At 34.8% G+C, this 22,310-nt stretch overlaps 2 protein-coding genes and 1 long non-coding RNA gene across 3 annotated transcripts; 1 reads left to right on the top strand and 2 right to left on the bottom strand.

The window, feature by feature from the left end:
- The first annotated feature begins 841 nt into the window (after positions 1-841).
- On the top strand, positions 842-7,037 carry LOC104091471 (pyrophosphate-energized vacuolar membrane proton pump). Its single transcript, XM_009596816.4, has 8 exons — positions 842-1,186; positions 4,036-4,610; positions 4,692-5,071; positions 5,316-5,402; positions 5,490-5,820; positions 5,917-6,327; positions 6,413-6,472; positions 6,580-7,037. The coding sequence occupies exons 1-8, from the start codon at positions 934-936 to the stop codon at positions 6,784-6,786; spliced, it is 2,304 nt and encodes a 767-aa protein (XP_009595111.1). The 5' UTR covers positions 842-933; the 3' UTR covers positions 6,787-7,037.
- LOC138893258 (uncharacterized) lies at positions 1,098-1,487 on the bottom strand. Its single transcript, XR_011408294.1, has 2 exons — positions 1,351-1,487; positions 1,098-1,289 (listed from the first exon to the last, which is right to left on the bottom strand). It is a non-coding gene; the product is annotated as an uncharacterized lncRNA (long non-coding RNA).
- A 4,018-nt stretch (positions 7,038-11,055) lies between the features above and the next one.
- On the bottom strand, positions 11,056-15,557 carry LOC104091468 (uncharacterized). The gene is made up of 4 exons (XM_009596813.4): positions 15,419-15,557; positions 15,163-15,308; positions 11,661-11,719; positions 11,056-11,567 (listed from the first exon to the last, which is right to left on the bottom strand). The coding sequence occupies exons 2-4, from the start codon at positions 15,289-15,291 to the stop codon at positions 11,231-11,233; spliced, it is 525 nt and encodes a 174-aa protein (XP_009595108.1). The 5' UTR covers positions 15,292-15,308; positions 15,419-15,557; the 3' UTR covers positions 11,056-11,230.
- Positions 15,558-22,310: the final 6,753 nt, after the last annotated feature.

Raw genomic sequence — 22,310 nt, 5'->3', positions numbered from 1 at the left:
TATTGCTTTTTTTGTCTATTCATGGGTAATCTATTTCTAGTGTTTGGTGTAGTTCTTAGTCTAGCAAGTTTGAAATTTACAGTAATTTCCTGGTGTATATGGTTAAATCCTTTCTTTTCATAAATTTTGTTAAATCTAACAGTCAAAGTTTATTAAATATTTAACAAAATCCAAAAGTATCCACTTCTAATTAATTTAGGAAAATGAGACTGGATAGCCGCTCTGAAAATAATAGTTAAAAAAAAATATATTGTTTGTATATATATATACATTTTGTATGTTATATACCAAAATTATATAAATTTTTCGGCTAACGAATATAAATAATTTGTGGCACGAGCTAAAAGTAAAAAAAAAAACCAATAAATTTAGAGGCGAATGCAATGTAGTAGTTATGGGTTCAATTGAACCCATAACTTTCGACGTTGAGTAGAAATTTATGCGTAAAAATTCATTAACATTGCAAAAATAATATATTTGAACCCATAACTTCAAAAATATAATGAGTACAATTTTAAAAATCTTAAAATTTGAACCCTGAATCCGCCTCAGAATAAATCTATACCTCTATCTTTAACATAAGGTACTATTATTGTCATTGTTTCATTTAAAACCTTATAAAATACACGTGTGCGTAATTATTAGTTTATATATATGTATATAATATATTTTTTTTCCTTTTCTGTATACCTTACCGTATTACTGGTGCAACTATAATAAACTATAAAAACCATACATAAAATACCGGCCAAACAACAGTCTCACCACAAAACCCACCGTATAAATCTCACCATCTCTTCATCTTCTCTCAATTCCCCTCTATTTATTCCTTCCTTCACACGTTTCACATTCCCACCTCTCTCTCCCACTCTTCTCATTCTCTCTCTCACACACACACAGCACACACATACTTTCTCTATCTGGGTGTCGGTGATGGGAGCAACAATTTTGCCAGATCTCGGAACGGAAATTCTGATTCCGGTGTGTGCGCTCATCGGAATCGGTTTTGCGCTCGTGCAATGGGTAATTGTGTCGAAAGTTATAGTTTCGACGGATAAATTATCGTCGTCTTCCGGTGACGGTAAGAATGGATCATATGCTGAAGCGTTAATTGAAGAAGAAGAAGGTATTAATGATCATAGCGTTGTGAATAAGTGTGCTGAAATTCAAAATGCCATCTCTGAAGGTAATTATTTCTTTAAAAATATTATTGCTTCTTTTTATTGAAATTGTATTTACAGACGCTCGTTCATGTAATTACATATTGCACGTACATAAACACTCTTCTACTAAAACCTCACTATAAGAGTATACGTGTGTTTGTATATAAAAGTATATATGTGTGTGTACATGTCCATGTACACAGAGCGGATCTAGGATTTAAGTTTTATGGCTTCAACCCGTAAAAGTTATGGGTTCATATTGCTATATATTGCAATATTAATGAATTTTTACACATAAAGTTACGCACCAAAAGTAGTGGGTTCAGTTGAACCCGGTACCGATACCTTGCATCCGCCTCTACATCAGGGGCGGCCCAACATCATCCGAGGCCTAAAGCAAAGTCTATATATATATATATATATATATATATATATATATATATATATATATATATATATATATATATATATATATATATATATATATATATTATTTAATGAACATCATTTTTTTAAAAATTAGACAAGTGAGAATGTGGAATTAGAAAAAATGAGAACTTAGTTTTATAAAGTACAGAAAATTAAATGAATTTAACGTTGATTGCATCACAACTGAAATGGGAGAACCCATAAAACATACTTCCTTCGTCTCAACTTAAGTGACTCCTTTTTTTTTAGTAAGTCCCTTTTTATATTTGGTAACAATTCAACTTTAGATTCTAGCCCACAAATTTCTATGATTTATTTAAGATTACAAGTTTCAAAATCCTTCCTTTATTACATAAACCCCATGTCCAGTCAAACACTTTCATATAAATTGAGACGGAGAGAGTATAATTTATGTAAGGAAAATAAATAATAAGTTAGATTATTAGATATAGTTACGTGACCAACTAATGAATAGAGAAATATAATTAAGTAAAAAAGTAAAATAAGATTGATAGAGGAAGAAATCGAGTTATTAAAAATTAATATGACAATAAAGAAATAAATTTATCAATAATAAGAGATAATTATATAAATAATATACTACTATATATAGAAAAATAGTAATTTGGGGGTCCTTAAATTTTTGTGGCCTAAAGCAAGTGCTTCAGGGTGAGGCCGCCCCTGCTCTACATGCACATGTATACAATGGCGGATCCAAGATTTTGTGCAAGCGGGTTCAATCTTACAAGTACATAACTTTAGTCGTAAAATAGTAGTTGTCAAGTGGGTTCAAATAAAATATATATACAAAATTTACGCAGTTTTAATCATAATTTATACATATACATAATATTACTTTTTAATGAAGTGGGTTCGGTTGAACCCGCTTTCCACCACGTGTGTCCGCCACTGCATGTATATGCGTATAGGATTTAAGTTATATGTATTGATCAGTTTAAAAAAAAAAGCTACAATATGAATTTATTGCCTATTACAGATTTTTAATCATAATTACGAGGTGATTGTATAAATAATTTGTCCACAGTCATATATATATATATATATATATATGGAAAAAATACAGTGAAGTCCATATCTGGTAAATCTCTTGATAAAAATACAGTGAAGTGTAAAAATATTTACACGATCAGGGGTAAATCTCTTGATAAATGTTAATAGCATATCTGGTAAAAATGGTAATAACATGCTATCATAGGTTGAAGAGCACTGGTACAGTCAAACTTGTCTATAACAGCCTCGTTTGTTCCAGATATTTTTGGATGTCATAGCGAATTGTTGTTATAGAAAACATATATTATAACATAACATGAAATTTGGTTCTGGAAAAACTTGGCTTTTACAGTGAAGTGCTGTTATATAAGGATGCAGTTATAGAGAGGTCTGACTGTAGTATAAAAGATCTTACACTGTCAGTGCATATACCTTAAATCCTATACACATACATATGTGTGAGTAAAGGTAGAAGCTTGGATGCTTCCGGTATTTGTTGGTATACTTTCCCTGTGATTTACTTGTCACGTTCAGCATTTAACTTCATCAGTTGCTATGATTATGAGCATACTACTTTTTTATTTTATAGGAGTATTGACTAATTGCAGTTAGTACTGTCTAAGCAACCTTTAATTCACTATTAAATAATTCCTGGCAGCTGCCAAGCACTATCCTAGTGATACTTCAGAGAAGGCAGACCAGAGAATCCGTGTTACCTCAGTGTTGTGCTATAGTCACGTGTCTCTACTCTAGAAGTTAACTTAGTGTCAAGGCTGCTGAATTGAATAATAAAATCTTTCGTCTAGTTAGAGATTTATTAAAGTAAGATATGAGAATTTTGAACAACTTCGTTGCACAAAGTAATTTTTTCAGCAACTAGAGGGACCGAAATTCGCTGATGGAGATGATGTTTCTTTGGCAGTTTCCTTAGAGCATCCAGAGGGGGTCTTAGAACATATAATTAAAAATAATGATAAGAATAAAAGGAACTAGAGGAATTCTGAGATTCTTGCAATGAGATTGCATTTTGCTTTGCCCATTCACTTCTACTGATGTCCTTATTTTTTGCACCCAGAAAAAAATGGGGACTCTGACCTCAACATGTTATGTATGCTTCCTTTAAAATGGCATATTAAAAATGCTGTATCAAAAAATAATGTGGAATACAAGTAGTGTAGTTTGGTGATTGGCATTTCGAATCTGGAGCATATAACAGGCTTCAATTGAATTTTCAATGATCAAAGAAGTTCTCCCTTTTGCTCTTACTAACATTGTATTGCCGGATTTGTTCCAGTTTATTGCTTTAGAGTCTGATGTGTTGCATTAATATTTCTTTTGGCATATAAATGCATGAATTTCTCTTAGAGTGCCTAGATAGTTAAACTTTTCCTGATAATAGCTTTCCTAATTGTGGAATCAATCTACGCCGCAGGTGCAACCTCATTCCTCTTTACGGAATACCAGTATGTTGGTGTTTTCATGGTTGCTTTTGCAATTCTGATCTTCCTATTCCTCGGCTCTGTTGAGGGTTTCAGCACAAAGAGCCAGGCTTGTACATATGACAGCTCCAAAATGTGCAAGCCTGCTCTTGCCACTGCTGTTTTCAGCACCATATCCTTCTTGCTTGGTGGTGTAACTTCTGTGGTTTCCGGGTTTCTTGGAATGAAGATTGCAACATATGCAAATGCAAGGACTACCTTGGAGGCTAGAAAGGGTGTTGGTAAGGCTTTTATCGTTGCATTCAGATCTGGTGCTGTGATGGGCTTCCTTCTTGCTGCAAATGGTCTTCTGGTTTTGTTCATTGCCATCAACCTATTCAAGTTATATTACGGTGATGACTGGGAAGGACTATTTGAGGCAATAACTGGTTATGGGCTTGGTGGATCATCGATGGCCCTTTTTGGTAGAGTTGGTGGAGGTATATACACTAAAGCGGCAGATGTTGGAGCTGATCTTGTTGGCAAGGTGGAGAGAAACATCCCTGAAGATGATCCTAGAAATCCAGCGGTAGGCTTATTGTATCATTTAAAATGTCATGATCTATTTATGCTTTTTCCTGGTTAGTTTTAACGTTAAATATGTGCTCAGGTTATTGCTGACAATGTCGGTGACAATGTTGGAGATATTGCTGGGATGGGATCGGATCTATTTGGATCTTATGCAGAGTCATCGTGTGCTGCCCTTGTTGTTGCTTCTATCTCCTCTTTTGGCGTCAACCATGAGTTGACTGCCATGCTATATCCTCTTCTTGTCAGTTCCGTGGGCATCCTTGTGTGTTTGCTTACCACCTTATTTGCAACTGATTTCTTTGAAGTCAAGGCTGTAAAAGAAATTGAGCCAGCATTGAAGAAGCAACTTGTCATCTCAACTGTTCTTATGACATTTGGAATTGCTCTTGTTTCTTGGATTGCCCTTCCATCTACCTTCACAATATTCAATTTTGGAATTCAGAAAGAAGTTCAGAGCTGGTAAGTCTAAATGCTGACCTGTGCTTCTATAACTTTGAAATAATTGCATTGCGTATACATTGCTTCGTAATATTTATTTTCATTGTCTTTGAAGTTGTAAGCATGAAGTCAATATTTAGGTAAAGGAACTCCAGTGTGACAAACTAATGGACGAAGATTCATTTCTCCTGCCTATCCTTCCTTTCGGCCTTTCATAAACATTTATCAAGGCTAACTGGCACGCAAAACTGATTTAAACTTGCAGGCAGTTGTTCTTATGCGTTGGAGTTGGTCTGTGGGCTGGACTTATTATTGGGTTCGTCACCGAGTACTACACCAGCAATGCTTACAGGTACTTGGGTCTCTAGCTGCGTTCTGTTTTGGTGCTTCTTTGATTCTTGCCTATCAGAAATATGAGTTTTGTTTCATTTATTTTCAGCCCTGTGCAAGATGTTGCTGATTCCTGTCGCACTGGTGCTGCCACAAATGTTATTTTTGGTCTTGCATTGGGCTACAAATCAGTGATCATTCCAATTTTTGCCATAGCAGTCAGTATCTTTGTTAGCTTCAGTTTTGCTGCAATGTATGGCATTGCAGTCGCTGCTCTTGGAATGCTGAGCACCATAGCTACTGGTTTGGCAATTGATGCCTATGGTCCCATCAGTGACAATGCAGGAGGAATTGCTGAGATGGCTGGGATGAGCCACAGAATCAGAGAGAGAACGGATGCCCTTGATGCTGCAGGTAACACCACTGCCGCTATTGGAAAGGTAAGTCAAATACTCTCATACTTCACTGAATGTTGTTAGGTCTATTTAGGTCACTTCACTGACTCATTGTTGACGAGCTTTCTATTATGGTAACAGGGATTCGCCATTGGATCTGCTGCTCTTGTGTCTCTAGCACTCTTTGGTGCATTTGTGAGCCGGGCAGGAATTTCCACAGTAGATGTCTTGACACCGAAAGTATTTATTGGCTTACTTGTTGGCGCAATGCTTCCTTATTGGTTCTCTGCCATGACAATGAAGAGCGTGGGAAGTGCTGCCCTTAAGATGGTTGAGGAAGTGCGCAGGCAATTCAACACCATCCCCGGTCTCATGGAAGGAACCGCAAAGCCCGATTATGCCACCTGTGTCAAGATCTCCACGGATGCATCAATCAAGGAAATGATCCCACCTGGTGCTCTTGTCATGCTTACACCATTGATTGTAGGCATATTATTTGGCGTCGAAACCCTGTCTGGTGTGCTTGCAGGATCTCTCGTCTCTGGCGTACAGGTAAATGTTTTAGCTGAAATGTGCTAAAAGCTTCAAATGGTCTTTCTCTTTGTCTCTCTAATCCTGGATCATCTTCGATTGGTAGATTGCCATTTCTGCATCAAACACCGGTGGAGCCTGGGATAACGCCAAGAAGTACATCGAGGTAGATAAATTTGAGCTGGACGTTTTACATTCACATTGAGTTCCTTGAGTATGCTTGAGAAACTTAATTTGTTAACTCGTTTATTCGTGTTGGTTTTGTGATATTAGGCTGGAGCTTCAGAACATGCGAGAACTCTTGGCCCCAAGGGATCTGATCCACACAAGGCTGCTGTCATTGGTGACACTGTTGGTGACCCTCTCAAGGACACATCTGGACCATCATTGAACATTCTCATCAAGCTGATGGCTGTCGAATCACTCGTGTTTGCTCCCTTTTTCGCCACCCATGGTGGTCTTCTCTTCAAGATCTTTTAAGATAAAAAGGAACTCGGAACATGTCGATAGTAGTCCCTCTCAAAGATCTATATCTCTCCTCCTTTTGCCCTTCTTCTTACTTTATTTCAATCATTTTTTGGTGTTGATGGTCACTAGAATGTAGGTAAGTGGAGGAGAACCGATGATAATGGCGAAATGTCTTGCAGAGTTGAGAACATCAACATTGTTTTCCCTAGAGTAAATGATTCTATATACTAAAGAGAACTATTGAAAATTTTGTTAGCTTTTCATTTGTGATTTTTTTGGAGGTCTTTTTTGGTTCCCCTCGACCTAAAACATTGCATATTTTTAATTTTTCATGCATGTTGTGAACGGCCTAATGCTCTTAATATTCTTACAGGCGTTGATAATGCATAAATTAAAAGAGTTTAAATTCTATACTTTCGTGTAAAAGAATTTTTACATTATTAGGTCACTTAAAAGATAACTACATGTAGTCGTTCGTAAACTAATAATTTGACAAAATAAGGTTCGATACTTTTACATTTTAGTGTAAAATTTCTTCACGTTATCATTATATACTATAAGTTAAATCCAAAATATCATTTTCTCCCTCTCTCCCTTTGCTTGTGTTCCTCTTCTGCTCAAGTAACAGGCTAGGTGATATCAGTTTTATAGACTGCTCAAGCAACAGGCTAGGTTAAGTCCACTTAAATTATATAAACCAGATTCAGAATTCAAGTAAAAGAAAACGTGAAGGACTTACAACTGTTTGAAGAACAACTTGCAAGTTTTTTTAGTTTGAGAAATGATTAAAACAAACAAATAGCAAAAAATCTGAATCCAACATTATTCTAATTCATTTTCGTTAAGAAAACAATTGTAAAAGGTAAATAAAAGACCCTAAAATTCATTGCTAATCCTATTTAGCAACATATTATCAAAAAAAATTATTAATTATAAGCGATGAAGTTGGTAGCTAATTTTAACTTTATTGTGTAAAAGATGACCGTAGTAAAATGTGGAGATTGTTGCGTTTCTTATGTTCATTGACTTGCTAGTAGAATGTATATTTTGCAGATGTTATGGTTAATTTGGTTTATATGATAGAAATTATTTCGAAATAAGTATCAGTTTTCACGTATACCAAGAGAACTGAGAGAGAGATTAATGAAAAAGATAACCCAACTTTATTCAACCATTACTGCAAAAGAAAAAGAAAAACCAATACAATAAGAATTGCTTAACTCAAAAGACTACTCTTTATTTTTATTTTTAACAACCCTCGTGTATTCAGAACTGCCGACTAATCCAAATTCACGTCAATAAGGTTCATCCAAGAGGAAAACGCTCCTTACCAGAATTTTTTAATTCCCAAGACTCGAACCAGGGGTCTCTAGTTAAAGGTGGAGAGATCACATCCATTCACCACGTCCCTTGATAACTCCGACGACTAATATACTTCCCATTTTAAAATAACATATTAAAAAAAACAATCACCACTATCCCTTTTATTTTGGTTTGACATAACTTAGAAAGAAAATATCAAACATATTATTTTCACTATATCAAAAGCTTATTATAAAAGTGGCGGAGGCGGTATTTGAGCTTCAGCAGAACAAAAACTCTTAATAGCAGGAGGGAAAAATGGATTAAAAGGAAAAATCTTAGGCCAACAACCATCATCAATATCCAAAGCAGCTTTGCAACACTGAGGACCAAGCAAATGAAGTTGAATACTCAAAAAAGATGTAATTATTTCTTCAATACAATTAGGAACATCATTAACTGATGTTAAGCATTTTGTAATTGAATCAGGACCTATTCCTCCAAAATTTGGTAATAATCCAAGAAATTGACCAAAGCAAGGAGTACTCACAATTGACATGGATAAAATTATTAGCATAGTTGAATATAGGGTTTTCGGGCTCGCCATTGGAAAAAAGATAAATTTACTTGCACTCGATGTTTATATTGTAATGTTGTTGTATGAACTTTGGTTTGTGAGTGTGAAAGATTTTGGAGTTGGGGTTGAGGTATTTATATGCAAATTAACAAGAAATAGTGACATATTGAAACTGTTACAAGAGTGTTAACTTTTGGTTGTTTAATGTTAGCATTTATTGATATATTTAAAATGATGTTATTAGTATTAGTAGTTATTGCTTTCTTTAGGAGGGAGTTATTTTTCTGTGGGTACTATAGAAAATTACTTTAAATTTGTTGAATCATTAATTTCGGTCCTTGACCCTCGATCGATTTAATACGAGTCATCCTCAAAAAAATAAAATTATAAACTAATTTTTCTTATTGTAGTTGCACAATTTCATGTCTTCAAATAGCAAAGAATCAGCTTAATAGGAATGAATTAAACTATTTATATCTCTAATTTAGAATAAATTAAAAAGTTCCTTTTTCAACATCATTTTTAGGAAGAAATTCGATAGTTAAAGTTAAAGCCAATTTGCGGTTCTTACAATTGTAATATATTGAAATTTCAGCCAATAAAACGAGTTCTTAATTAGGGTAAGCCAGTGCGATACGCAAGATAATAACTCTTAACGTTAAAATTTTAACTAAGCTCAACATGTTTTCAGATTGAATGTTGTTCGACATTTTTCAGCTAACATGAGACTCTTTCATTAACTTTATCTTTGCATAAAGTACAGCTCGATGCACGAAACAGAAATTCACAAAGGTCCCGGGTAAGGACCGCACCCCAAAGGGTGTGATGTAGGTAGCCTACCATGATGCAAGCATCAGTGGCTGATTTCACGCTCGAACCCGTGACCTATAGATCACATGGAGACAAGGGCAGAGGTAGAGTGCAGGATGCGGGTTCGGCTAAACCCAGTAACTTTTGTTCAAACTATGTATTTGTCTTTAAAATTTTATTAAATATGTACAAATTATTAATTTAGAACCCAATAACTTAAAAGGAATATAATTCTAAACCCATAAGATTCAAATCTTGGCTCCACCTCTGCACTGGGACAACTTTACCGTTACTCCAAGGCTCCCGTTCTTTAACTTTTATCTCTGCATAAATAGTCATAATGAGAATTACAACTGACTAAAACTGAAACGCATTTTGGAAGTTAAATATGCATAGCCAAACATACATTTCATAAATATGGTATACATGATCTATATAACTCCAAAATCTCCCTATAAATACCTTTATATTGTCAGTTGTCACACACATTTCACAAACATCATCCAAAAATAAAATCCTCAAAAGTAGGTAAAAAGGAAGAAAAAACAATTAAGTCATGGCAATAAAATTTCTGAAGATATTTGCATTTTTCATTATATTAGGAATGGCAAACTCAGTAGCCATGGCCAGATCAGATCCAATATTGGCACCAAGTCCAAGTGATAATGTTTTTGAATGTTGGTCATCTCTTAAAAGTATAAGTGGATGTGTAACAGGAGTTTATAAAGCATTTACTGGAATTGGATGGCTTGATTCTTCTTGTTGTGAAGTAGTTACTGGCATTGATAGTAATTGTTGGCCTAAAATATTCCCATTTAATCCTAGTTTTGGTGAAACTTTGATTTATTATTGCAGCATTTCTCCTGCACCATCACCAATATCTGCAATTTGAAGATGGAATTGAGTAATTGACAGTATTTGGTTGAATTAAGCTCTTTTTTTTCTTTTCTTTTTTTATGATGCAAAAATGTAGTGAATGTAGGTTTTGGTTGATTGAAAAGAGCGAAAATTGGAAATTTGAAGTTTCTTGTTAGGCGTTTAGTCGGTTGAATAAACTTTTGCTTATTTGTTTTTGAAAAAGAGTTTACGTTCTATGCACCGACAGTGTAAAGAATTTTACGCTGTCAAGTTATATTGAAAAAGAAGGGGAGCCCTGGCGTAACTGTAAAGTGGTTGCCATGTGACCAGGAGGTCACGGGTTCAAGCCGTGAAAACAATCTCTTGCAGAAATACAGGTAAGACTGCATACAATAGAACCTTGTAGTCCGGTCTTTCCCCAAACCCCGTACATAGTTGGAGCTTAGTGCACCGGACTACCCTTTATTTTTTAAAGTTATGTTGAAAACTTCTCCTTTTGGGCCACTTGTTATAGCAAGCATCATAGTGTGAAATGTCAATAAAATGTGGAGTAAAAAAATGCAGTACGGTGTACAAAACATCACGCGTTCAAGCAATGTCCAGCGAAGAACCGCATCCCAAGGGTTGTGAAGTAGACAGTCTACCCTAATGAAATGAAATTTGAAGTACGAAGATTAAATCATCTAATTTTCTAATTAATTTGGATTACCTTAACTAAGAAACCAGAAAACTCATTGGATTAAATGGAATATATATCACAACTAAACAATCTCATAGAATGACAAAAGTAGTTCATTTGTTCTGCAAAAGGATGGTTAATTCCTAGAGAAAAGCTAAAACTCCCTCTTCCTACTACTACATACTTCAAACATGGTTGAAAAGCAGAACAAACATATACTAGGAAGTGGTTCATTTTTTCTTCTTGGCAGGTGGTTGATCCTCCTCGTCCACGTCCTCGTCCTCGTCTTCCTCTTCCTCATCATCATCATCCCCGTCCTCATCGTCTTCATCATCTTCATCGTCTTCGTCATCGCTGCCTTCGTCGCCATTAGCCGCTGGATTCTCTTTGGGATCCCCTTCTTCCTCATCATCTCCCCCTTCTTCGCCTGAAAAGTCTTCATCGTCAGCATCATCGTCGTCCTGATCATCAGCATCTCCATCATCATCCTCATCGTCCTCTGTGTCACTGCCATCTTTGTTCTCAATTCCAGCTTTTTCCATTTTATGGAGCTCTTCGAATGGAAACCTAAAAATGACATCAGAGTTTGGCATTTGCCACATGAAACTTCCAGTTCTGCATGCTATGAATGAATACAGGAAAGTTAACAATTATGAGTACCTTTTCTCAGTGCCTATCAACTCTGGCAATGCATTAGCATCCTTGAGCATAGTTTCTGCCTGAAGCATAACCAACATTGATAAGGGAACTATGCAAATATGAGTGAAATTGCGGAACAAGAAGTTTCTAGGCCGTCATTGTAGAGTTCAATCAAAACACAAAGGACAGCAGGGCAACTAAACGGAATAAGCTCATTGATGAGTAGCAACGAGCAAGAAAACGTAGACTTTTTCTGATAAAAAGAGAGAAAATATAGATTAAACAGCGCTTGATGCAATAGACAGTTTCACTTTTCATAATAAGGCAGAAGAAGGTATTTATTCCCAGATTCATTGGGGAAAGAAGGAGGATTAGAGGATTACATCTTTGAATTTCGACTTTCTTGCAAGCGTATACATACACAAAATTAATTCTCTTAAATACTTTGGTAATAGTTACAGCATTCATTCTGCACTTTCCTACATTTTTCCTAAATTTCATGATACTGTTGATGTATTGATACCTTCACTATTATTTCCTCAACTTCTAAGCTTTAAATCTTCAAGTCCATAATTGACCGCTAAAAAATGTGTAACAGAAGGTGATCTAATGTTAATGTAAATGGCACACAAAATCTATTGGTCACATATAACTTGTCCATTTGAGAGGAATAACGTGTTAAATGCTAAATCAGATTTAGGCAAGGGAAATTGTTTCATCCGATGAGGCTGTGTAAAATTAAGCAGATATTGCCCATCCAGCTTTAATTAAAGTCAGCACTTGAAGCAGGAGTCTATCTAAGGATAGTGCACTAGAATTCAAATGTTTCTTATGCTTGCAGACGCCAATACAGAGAAAGAAACCAAAAGAACTAAGGGGGCAGAGCAAGCCATGCCTATAAACCAAAGACATAATATAGTTCCAAGAGTTCTGGGAGAAGATTTGGCGACTGTAATCACAAGATTTGGAAGATCAGAAGCTTTAGTTAAACAAAGGGAAGATGGCCAAAGCACACATTATAAAAAGAGGGCACAGAAAAACAGGTTGATAGATCTGTCTATTAACTGCACTCTTGCAAAAGGTGGCGAAGCCAAATTAGTTGGACTTGGCTCCTCTCAAGTTTAGTTACATCCGATGTAAGCTTGGATGTGGAACAACAGTTCACTTAAAAATCTAAAGGCTCATATATAATAACTTAACATTTAACAATCTATCTAACTAATAACTATAGTCAAAAGCCAAAACCTTAAAAATTCCCAACTCTTCTTAGACAAATTTAGACACGACATATTCCTTTATATTCCTCCTACTGCCCTTTGCCTCCCTCTCTTCAGCTTATGTAGTTACACCCTAATCTAACCAATGTTGTCAAAGGCACACTTAAAATGCACTTAAGCCTTGAAGCGAGACGCAAAACATGTTGAGCTCTTCGCCTCGCTTGACGGACGCTTCAGTGTCATCATCAAGGCTCTAAGGCATACTTTTTCTTGCCAATGAGCATAATCCTGAAGAGGCGACACTAAACAATTGGTATTCCACTTTATTGTAAAAAAAATTCAATTTCTTTGTCCACATATTCGTTATTCATGCTTATAATTATTAGCCTTTGACTACACATACATATTTATATTTCTTTCTCCATTTGTGTGTTTCTTCATTAAAGCCCATGCTTTATTTGTATTTTGCGCTTAATGCCCCAATGGACGTTAGAGATTTTTTGCGCTTTTTGCCTTTAATAACACTGGAGCTATCAAATAGTCACATCCATGCGCATAGACCACCCATATACTTCAGAATTTCTTTTCACAGGCAACTTGGTTTTGATTCTTGACAGAAATTCAACTGGAGAACCTCAATTTTGGGGAAAAGTTACTCTTAAACTATAGTCACGTATCTTGTTAAGTTAATCAAAACTGAGCCTTTAGGTTTTAAAATAGATATTTGTTCCAGGAGCCAAGTCCAACTTAGTCACACCAAGACAAATGAAAGAGAGGCATATGACACTAAACACTAACCTTAGTAACCTAAATTGGTTTTAGCCATTCAATCATCTAAATGGAGCATTAGCATTACAAACAGCCAAAAAAAGAGGAAAAACAGAGCTCTGCAGTCCAAAATTACTTCAAAGAACATAACATATTAGCATACAATAGCTAAAGTTAGCAGCTTGAAGAACAATAACAAACATTTAAGTAAGAAACCTAATGAAGCACAGAAAAATTTCCGAACTTTAACCATCCCATAAACAAGATGCAATGAAATTTGACATAATAGCTGTTCAAACAACTACAGAAGCATAAATCAGAGCAAGAAATCCAAAACCCGCCATTAAAAATCACAACTTTACAAGAAAACAAAAGTGTTAAGTTGGAAAATTGTGCTATACCACTATGAAAAATCAAGCAATGACACAAAAACATCTTCAGTAAGTGTGTGTGTGTTGGGAGGGCATCAACAAAAGAGCTGCTCAAACAACTACAAAACCAAAAAACAGAGCAAGAAATCAAAAACCCATCATTACAAATCATTTTACAAGAAAACATGGCTACCCTGTGAAATAAAACATCATATGTAAGTAAGTAGCATCTAGAAGAGAATCCAGAGCAGCTAAGAAAAAAAATCGAGTAGCTTGCGGGCCGGTCGTCATTGCACACTAGCTGGTCAGTGGGGTAAGAGAGTGTTCCGTTGGTGTTCTCAGTCTCAGTGCGACCTTGCTTGGTCAACAAGGGGATCAAAATGAGCGAGTTCTCGTCCCATACTCAAGTCTGACTTCGATCATCATAAAGTGTACAACAACAACAAATCCAGTGAAATCTCACAAGTGGGATATGGGGAGGGTAATGTGTACCCAGATCTTTCCCCTACCTTACAAAGGTAGAGAAGCGATTTCCGATAGACCCTCGACTCAAGAACAATGAAAATGAAGCAATAAACAAACAATAGCAAAGAAAACAAAAGTGTAAGTTGGAAAATTGTGATATACCATTATGAACAGGCCAGCAAAATACAGAGCAAGAAATCCAAAACCCCACTATTAAAAATCAAAACCTTTTCAATAAAATAAAGAGTGTAAGTTAAACAGAGCAAGAAATTCAAAACCCACAATTAAAAATCATAACTTTACAAGAAAACAGAAGTGTAAGTTGGAAAATTATGCTATACTACTACGAACAAAAGAGAAGCCGGTGCACTAAGCCCACGCTATGCGCGGTCCAGGAAGGGCCTGACCACAAGGGTCTATTGTACGGAGTCATTTATGCAAGAGGTTGTTTCTTATTTCTTGGTCTATTATACTACTATGAACAAGAAAGCAAAAAACAGAGCAGGAAATCCAGAACCCCACTATTAAAAATCAAAACATTTTTCAATAAATAAAATAAAGAGTGTAAGTTAAACAGAGCAAAAACAAACAACATACCCAAGTATAATCCCACAATGAGTAGAAATTCAGAACCCATCAATAAAAATCACAACTTTACAAGAAAATAAAGAGTTTTAAGTTAAAAAGACTGTAGTTATATACCACAATGAGCAAAGAAGCAACAGATCTTTGAGCAGCCAAAAGGGTCTCAGCAAATACAGCTTCAACAACAGACTCCATCACCATTCTCCCAAAAGCAGCTACTTCAGAGCTCAAATTACTGACCTCCATTTTCTTTTTTACTTACCCTACAAAAATTAGCCCAAACAAAACTCTATAAATGGGGGAAAAGGAAGTAAAATAAAACTCCAAAATCAGAACTTTCTTGAAAGAGAAGTAGAGGGGGTGGGGGGGTTACTAGGGTAGGGTTGAGTTTGACTGTCCAAAAGCGGAATATTTGAAGAAAGATTTGAAAAGGGGGGATTAGGGCTTTTGTACTTTGAAGAATATACTGGTGTTTAGGGTTTTGGGGATGTGAATTTGAGATTTTGTCGTTTTGTTAGGGGTTAAAGTATAAGAGAAAGAAAATGTGTGAACTGAGCTTGACAGAATATTATGTACTTTTAAGATATGGTAACATTTATTTAGGAATATTCTAGTAAAATAATATAGAATATTACGTAGCATAAATTTAGGATCCATTTATGAAAATAATTATTGTGGATGTTCATTTATTACCCCGCAATAGATAATTTTCCTGAAGAAGATTATCTATTTAGCTCTGTTGAAATTTATCTACAAGTAGCTGATGCAGGCAGGTTGCAAGCAGCTGATGCAGGCAGGTTGCAAGCAGCTCAATGAAATGATTTGCAGCAGCTTCTTATTAAACAGGCAGGTTATAAGCAGCTCATGCAGGCAGCTTACAAGCAGCCTTGCAGCTGCTTCCTGAAAATCCTCGCAGTTGCTTCCTTTCTTCTATAAATAGAGAAGTTTTCAGTTCATTATTTACAACAGTTTGAAGTTGAATAAAAATATCAATCTCCCTTTATACTTGTCTTCGGTTTCTTTACGTTACAGTCTTTATTTTATAACACGTTATCAGCACGAGACTCTGCCATTTTAAGCACTTACTTCGAATTTAATTTCTATTTCAGTGTTCGTCTCCGATGTAAGACGACACTCTTATGTTCGTGGTTAGATCTTGTTCATAACGAGCATCATAAGGCAGATTATATCCGTGAGGTGGTGAGTTTTTCTTCTTGGCAGTAGTGATATAGATATCACTTACATCTGGAGTGGCCAAATTTGCGTAATTTAATTTGAGCCTTTTGCTTATATTTTAATATCTTTATCATCGCTTGCTTAGTTATATATTACGTATACAGTACCTATTTGGGTATTTATTTTCATCCTTATTATCTTAATAAAGGATTACAAAGTGGATAACATTGTTAGATCCACTTAAATTCCAGCATAGTTTGCAAGAAATATACAACCACCATAAGTGGTTATATTTCGTATATCTCATTGTAACTAAATTTTATTAACCACCAGAAGTGGTATATGCCTATGACCACCAGAAGTGATAATTTAGGCTTTCTATGGTTACAATTAAAGATAAGCTAGAGAAATGTTATTTATATTACATGCACGCCTCGATTTGCTCCTGAAGTAGTAAATATTTTAAAAGAGGTTGAAGTATCACAATTTGATGTGATTAATGCGCGTTCAGATAATTATGTTCAATTTGCTGAAGGATGATAATGTTTGATAAATATTAATCGATTCCCTAAAGTGAATGTGATAATATTAATAAAGTCGTAAATATGAACGCGCTCTTGTTGTAAATATATTACAATTCACCTCCAGAAGAGTTAATATGATTGAGAGAATATATACTCAATATTTCGTATTTTAAATTTGCTCCTGAAAAAGTAACACAATTGAAATTTCCTCCTGAAGTAGGAAAATATTTTGAAGCAGTGTCTTTCTGTGCTTAAACAAAATAATGAGCTATTCAAAGTTATTTTTGAAGCACATTTTCATTCCATGGAATGAATGAAGAAATACCACAACTCACCTCCTGAAGAGGTAGAATAATAAAGGATATAAATATTATTTTTATGGCATAAATATCATTGCCGCACGTACCTGTTGTACGTAAAATATCTTGGATAATTTTATTAAGTATAATTCTAAGGCAAAAATATTCTTGTAGAATGATTTCTACTACAACCACATTAATATATTATGGTTAGTTATTGAGTTCCCTGAAAGAAATAACAACTCGTGTATCTTTTCTTAAAAGATGCAATGACTATGTGGTTGATGTATTGATACAAAATATTCAGATGATAATGATATTTCTTCTTGAAGGAGATATTTGTCACAAAGTTAGTGGTAGAAATATTAAAATTCTTATTTTTCGTCATTTATAAATTTAGAATTAGCTTTATATTGTTCATTTGATTATGATTTTCTCTCATGACACCAAAAGTGTCTGAGCAATATTTGGTAGTACAACAAAAGCTCCTGAAGAGCTAACTGTTTGTCTAGAAGACACATGATACAAGTAGTGTCTGAATAATATTTGATTGTGGACAATAAATGTAAGGCTCCCGAAGAGCTTATTTGTCATTATTGCGGTCAAAACATATGTTATGATAAACCGAAGTTTACTAATACATATGACTATCATACTGAGACTACAAATGATTGAAAGATTAAAAATCTTCATGTTTCCACAATCATACGGGGTAAATATGTATGTGAGAAGTTACCCGCCTTATTCTTCAAATTTGTACTATATCATATATCACAGTATACTAGAAGTTTACTAATGCAAAAGCAGTCATAGTAAATCAGAAATTTACTGATACAAAAGTAGCCCTAGTAAATCAGAAGTTTACTGATGCAAAAGTTTATGCCATAGTAAACCAGAAGTTTACTTAGAGATAGCACATGCCATGACAAACTTGAAGTTTTCATCTGCCATTTTTAAATGAGCTATTTGAGAATACAGAGAAGCATATACTGAAGAACTAGAAGATTCTTCAAGAATTCTCTTGTGTTGCTTGTTCTCATAATAACTGGATTATACCAGCTAAAGTTGGGACTAAAATCCCCGAATTCTGGAATATATAAAAGGTGAATATGAGCCCATTCACCTATTATGTGAACCACTTATAGATGCATATATAAGATGGTTATATGTATATTTATTGTCAACCTGCAGTTTGGCATTTGAAATTGTCTTTCTCAATTAAAAGCATAATTTTCAGATTATGAAATCAAGATAGTTCATCTTGATCATGCTGGTTTATATCCAATCTAGTTTAGCATTGAATACCTCCTATTAATAGCTAAACTATTGCTTATGAGAACAAAGCCTCATGTGTTGATCTAAGATTTTCTAAATTGCATACAACAACACTTGTATGCATCAGACCAACAAAATATGATAAGTCATCCCCTCACAATTGGTCTAGGATCATAAATCAAATATTTTTACTATCTAATAACTTTTTATGTGCGGTATATGATTAATTTCTCTACCACAATGCACAAAGATATGTTCCCCAAAGAAGATTGGGGATATGTGTTAGTTTTTCTAACATTTGGGGAATGGAATAAACAACTGAAAAATATGCTATATGAATCGAATTATCATTAATATGATCCTCACTTAGAAGATAATTCAAGTCAAATGCCAGAAGCATTTATTGATCCAAAATTAAATATTATATTTCAGTTACAAATGCTCCTATTAAAATTAAAGTCCCTGGAGGATAAAGTTTACTGCACGCATGAAGCGTAGTAAACCGATCGATTCCAAAGGTAACAATCCTTGAAAAAAATAGGAGCAAATGATCAAAATGATCACAATGAGGAGGAAATGAGCTCTAGAAGAGCCCACAACATAACATTTCATGAAACTCTAGAAAATGTTCAGGTACCTGAAAATAAAGAAAGTGATAAGATCTCAACAAGTTATGTCACTTGCGAACCGATGCAAAACGATCGTCGACGATATATTTGATACAATATAGTTCGCAATATTATAAAAATTGTGAGGATCAGACCTGTAGTCCAGACACCTGAAGATGTCATGCCGTCTAAATGCAAGGCATAACCTATATGACTCATTTGATTAAGTCTATATGAAGATCCCTGAAGGATTTAAAATGCTTGAAGAATATAGTTCAAAGCATCGTGAAATGCATTCAATCAGAGTACAAAGATCTTTGTACGGTTTAAATCAATCTGGGCGCATATGATATAATCGCCTCAATGAATTGATAATGAAGGTTATGTAAATGAAGGCATTTGTCCATGCATTTTACAAAGAAAACAACATCATAGTTTGTTATACTTGTGTGTTTATGTTAATGGCATAAATATCATAAGAACTCCAGAAGAGCTCCAAAGGGAAAAACTTTATCTTAGTCTATAAATTAAATATTTAGCAGACGAGATCTTTATCCATCAATCTGTCTATACAAAAAAGGTCTTAAAATGCTTTTACATGGACGAAACGCACTCATTGAGTACACCAATGGTTGTTCGATCACTTGAAGTGAATAAAGATTTGTTCCGACCTCCAAAAGAGGATGAGGAACTCCTTGGTCCCGAAGTACCCTATCTTAGTGCAATTGGTGCACTAATGTATTTTGTTAATGCTACAAGGCCTGACATAGCATTTTTCTGTTAATTTACTAACAAGATATAGCTCTTCTCCTACTCGGAGACATTGGAATAGGATTAAGCATATTTTGCGATATTTAAAGGGAACTCTTGATATGGGTTTATTTTATGCTAACAAAGGTAGTGCAGATCTTGTTGGTTATGTAGATGCAGGTTATTTATCTGATCCCCATAAAGCTCGATCTCAAATCGGGTACGTGTTTACATGTGGAGGTACTGTCATATCATGGCGCTCCACAAAACAGTCAATTGTTGCTACTTCTTCAAATCATGCTGAGATAATAGCTATTCATGAAACAAGCAGGGAATGCGTATGGTTGAGATCAGTGATTCATTTTATTCAAGAAAAATGTGGTTTGGAGTATGATAAAAGATCCATAATTTTATACGAAGACAATGTTGCATGCATAGCCCAATTGAATGGAGAATTTATAAAAGGAGATAGAACGAAGCACATTTCACTAAAATTATTCTACACACACGATCTTTAGAAAAATGGTGACATTGATGTGCAACAAATCCGTTCAAGTGATAATCCGGCAGATTTATTCACTAAATCTTTGCCAACTTCAACTTTTGAGAAGATGGTATACAAGATTGGAATGCGGAGACTCAAATATTTGAAACAAAGTTTTCATCAGGTGGAGTAAAATACGCGATATACTCTTTTTTCCTTACTAGGTTTTTTTCCCACAGGGTTTTCCTTATAAGGTTTTTAATGAGGCAGCTAGAAATGCGTATTACTAAATATGTGTACTCTTTTTCATTCACTAGGATTTTCCCACTGGGTTTTTCCTAGTAAGGTTTTAACGAGGCACAATACCTTTTAATGAACATCCAAGGGGGAGTGTTATGAAAATAATTATTGTGGATGTCCATTTATTACCCCGCTATAGATAATCTTCCTGAAGAAGATTATCCATTTAGTACTCTGTTGAAATTTATCTACAAGCAACTGATGCAGACAGGTTGCAAGCAGTTGATGTAGGCAGGTTGCAAGCAGCTCAATGAAATGATTTGCAGCAGCTTCTTATTAAACAGGTAGGTTGCAAGTAGCTCATGCAGACAACTTACAAGCAGCTAAAGAAAAGCCTTGCAGCTGCTTCCTGAAAAGCCACGCAGCTGCTTCCTTTCTTCTATAAATAGAGAAGTTTTCAGTTCATTATGTACAACAGTTTGAAGTTGAATAAAAATATCAATCTCCCTCTATACTTGTCTTCGGTTTCTTTACTTTACAGTCTTTATTTTATAACAAATTCATATTTATTGTCACTACTAAAAATTCGACAAAAACCGACCAAGGTCGACCGACCAACTTTGGTCGGTCAAAAAACCGACCAAAGTTGGTCGGCTTTTCAAAATATTTTTATATTTTTTTTACGAAACCGACCAACTTTGGTCGGTTTTCTTTGGCGCAAAAATGCGGGAAACTATTTTTGAGTCCCGCGAAATTTATGTTTCAAGAAACCGACCAACTTTGGTCGGTTTTTCAATTAAAATAAATAAAAATTAATATTAAAAAAACCGACCAAAATTGGTCGGTTAATTCGGCGGGTCATTTAAAAAAACCGACCAACTTTGGTCGGTAATTTTACTTTTTAATAAAACCGACCAACTTTGGTCGGTTATTTTCGTGCGAAAATACAATTAAAGAGTATAAATCAAATAAAAGACAATCTTAAAACAAAATGTACCAATGGTCTAGTGGTAGAATAGTATCCTGCCACAGTACAGACCCCGGTTCGATTCCCAGATGGTGAATCTTTTTATTACATAATTAAAATACCGACCAACTTTGGTCGGTTTATTTTGCAATATTTTTTTTTTGAATTTAATTGACCGACCAAAGTTGATCGGTAATTTCCGACCAACTTTGGTCGGTATTCCTTTCCGACCACAAAAATACCGTCCACACGTAAATTATCGCGTTTTGGTCGATTTTTGGCTATTATCGACCAACGTTGGTCGGTTTTTTTGGTCGGTTTTTACCGAATTTCTAGTAGTGTGTAAAATATTTTGTTTCCTTGTACCCTTTTTATTTTTCTTGTATATAAATAGTGATATATTCTAGTATATTATAATCACAAATTTAGATGTTTCAATCTCTAGTTTATCTCGTGTTTCTCTTTTTTGTAACATGTATCTTTATTTTCTAAAAAAGTGACTTAATAATGTAAGCATTACAAATGTATAAAGTTATTGGGTTATTCTTATGCATGTGCAACTCAATTTAGTGGCAGCAGGATTATTTTCGTGTGACCTTTACGCTAGGTCAGGGACTCGAGTCATAAAATGAATTACTGACTGATTTTTAAATTCTACATAAACATAAAATATTTTATGCATCGAACTGTTCGAGTGCATAATTTTTGCGAAAATTAAAAATATTAAATCTTATATATATATATATATATATATATATATATATATAACAAAATTTTCGACGAAAGAGATTAGATGAATTCCTATCGCCCCAAGTTTTAGAGAGTATCCTCTGGATAATATATCCTTATCCTCTAGTAGTATATTTTGCACTGCTCAATGATAGGCTGACAAAACATGTGACGCCTTAGAAAAAGGAAGAAAACAAAAGAACACAGTACTAG

Source organism: Nicotiana tomentosiformis, chromosome 6 (assembly GCF_000390325.3).
Source record: "Nicotiana tomentosiformis chromosome 6, ASM39032v3, whole genome shotgun sequence".
NCBI classification, from domain to species: domain Eukaryota; kingdom Viridiplantae; phylum Streptophyta; class Magnoliopsida; order Solanales; family Solanaceae; genus Nicotiana; species Nicotiana tomentosiformis.
This window is presented reverse-complemented; position numbering and strand designations above follow the sequence as displayed.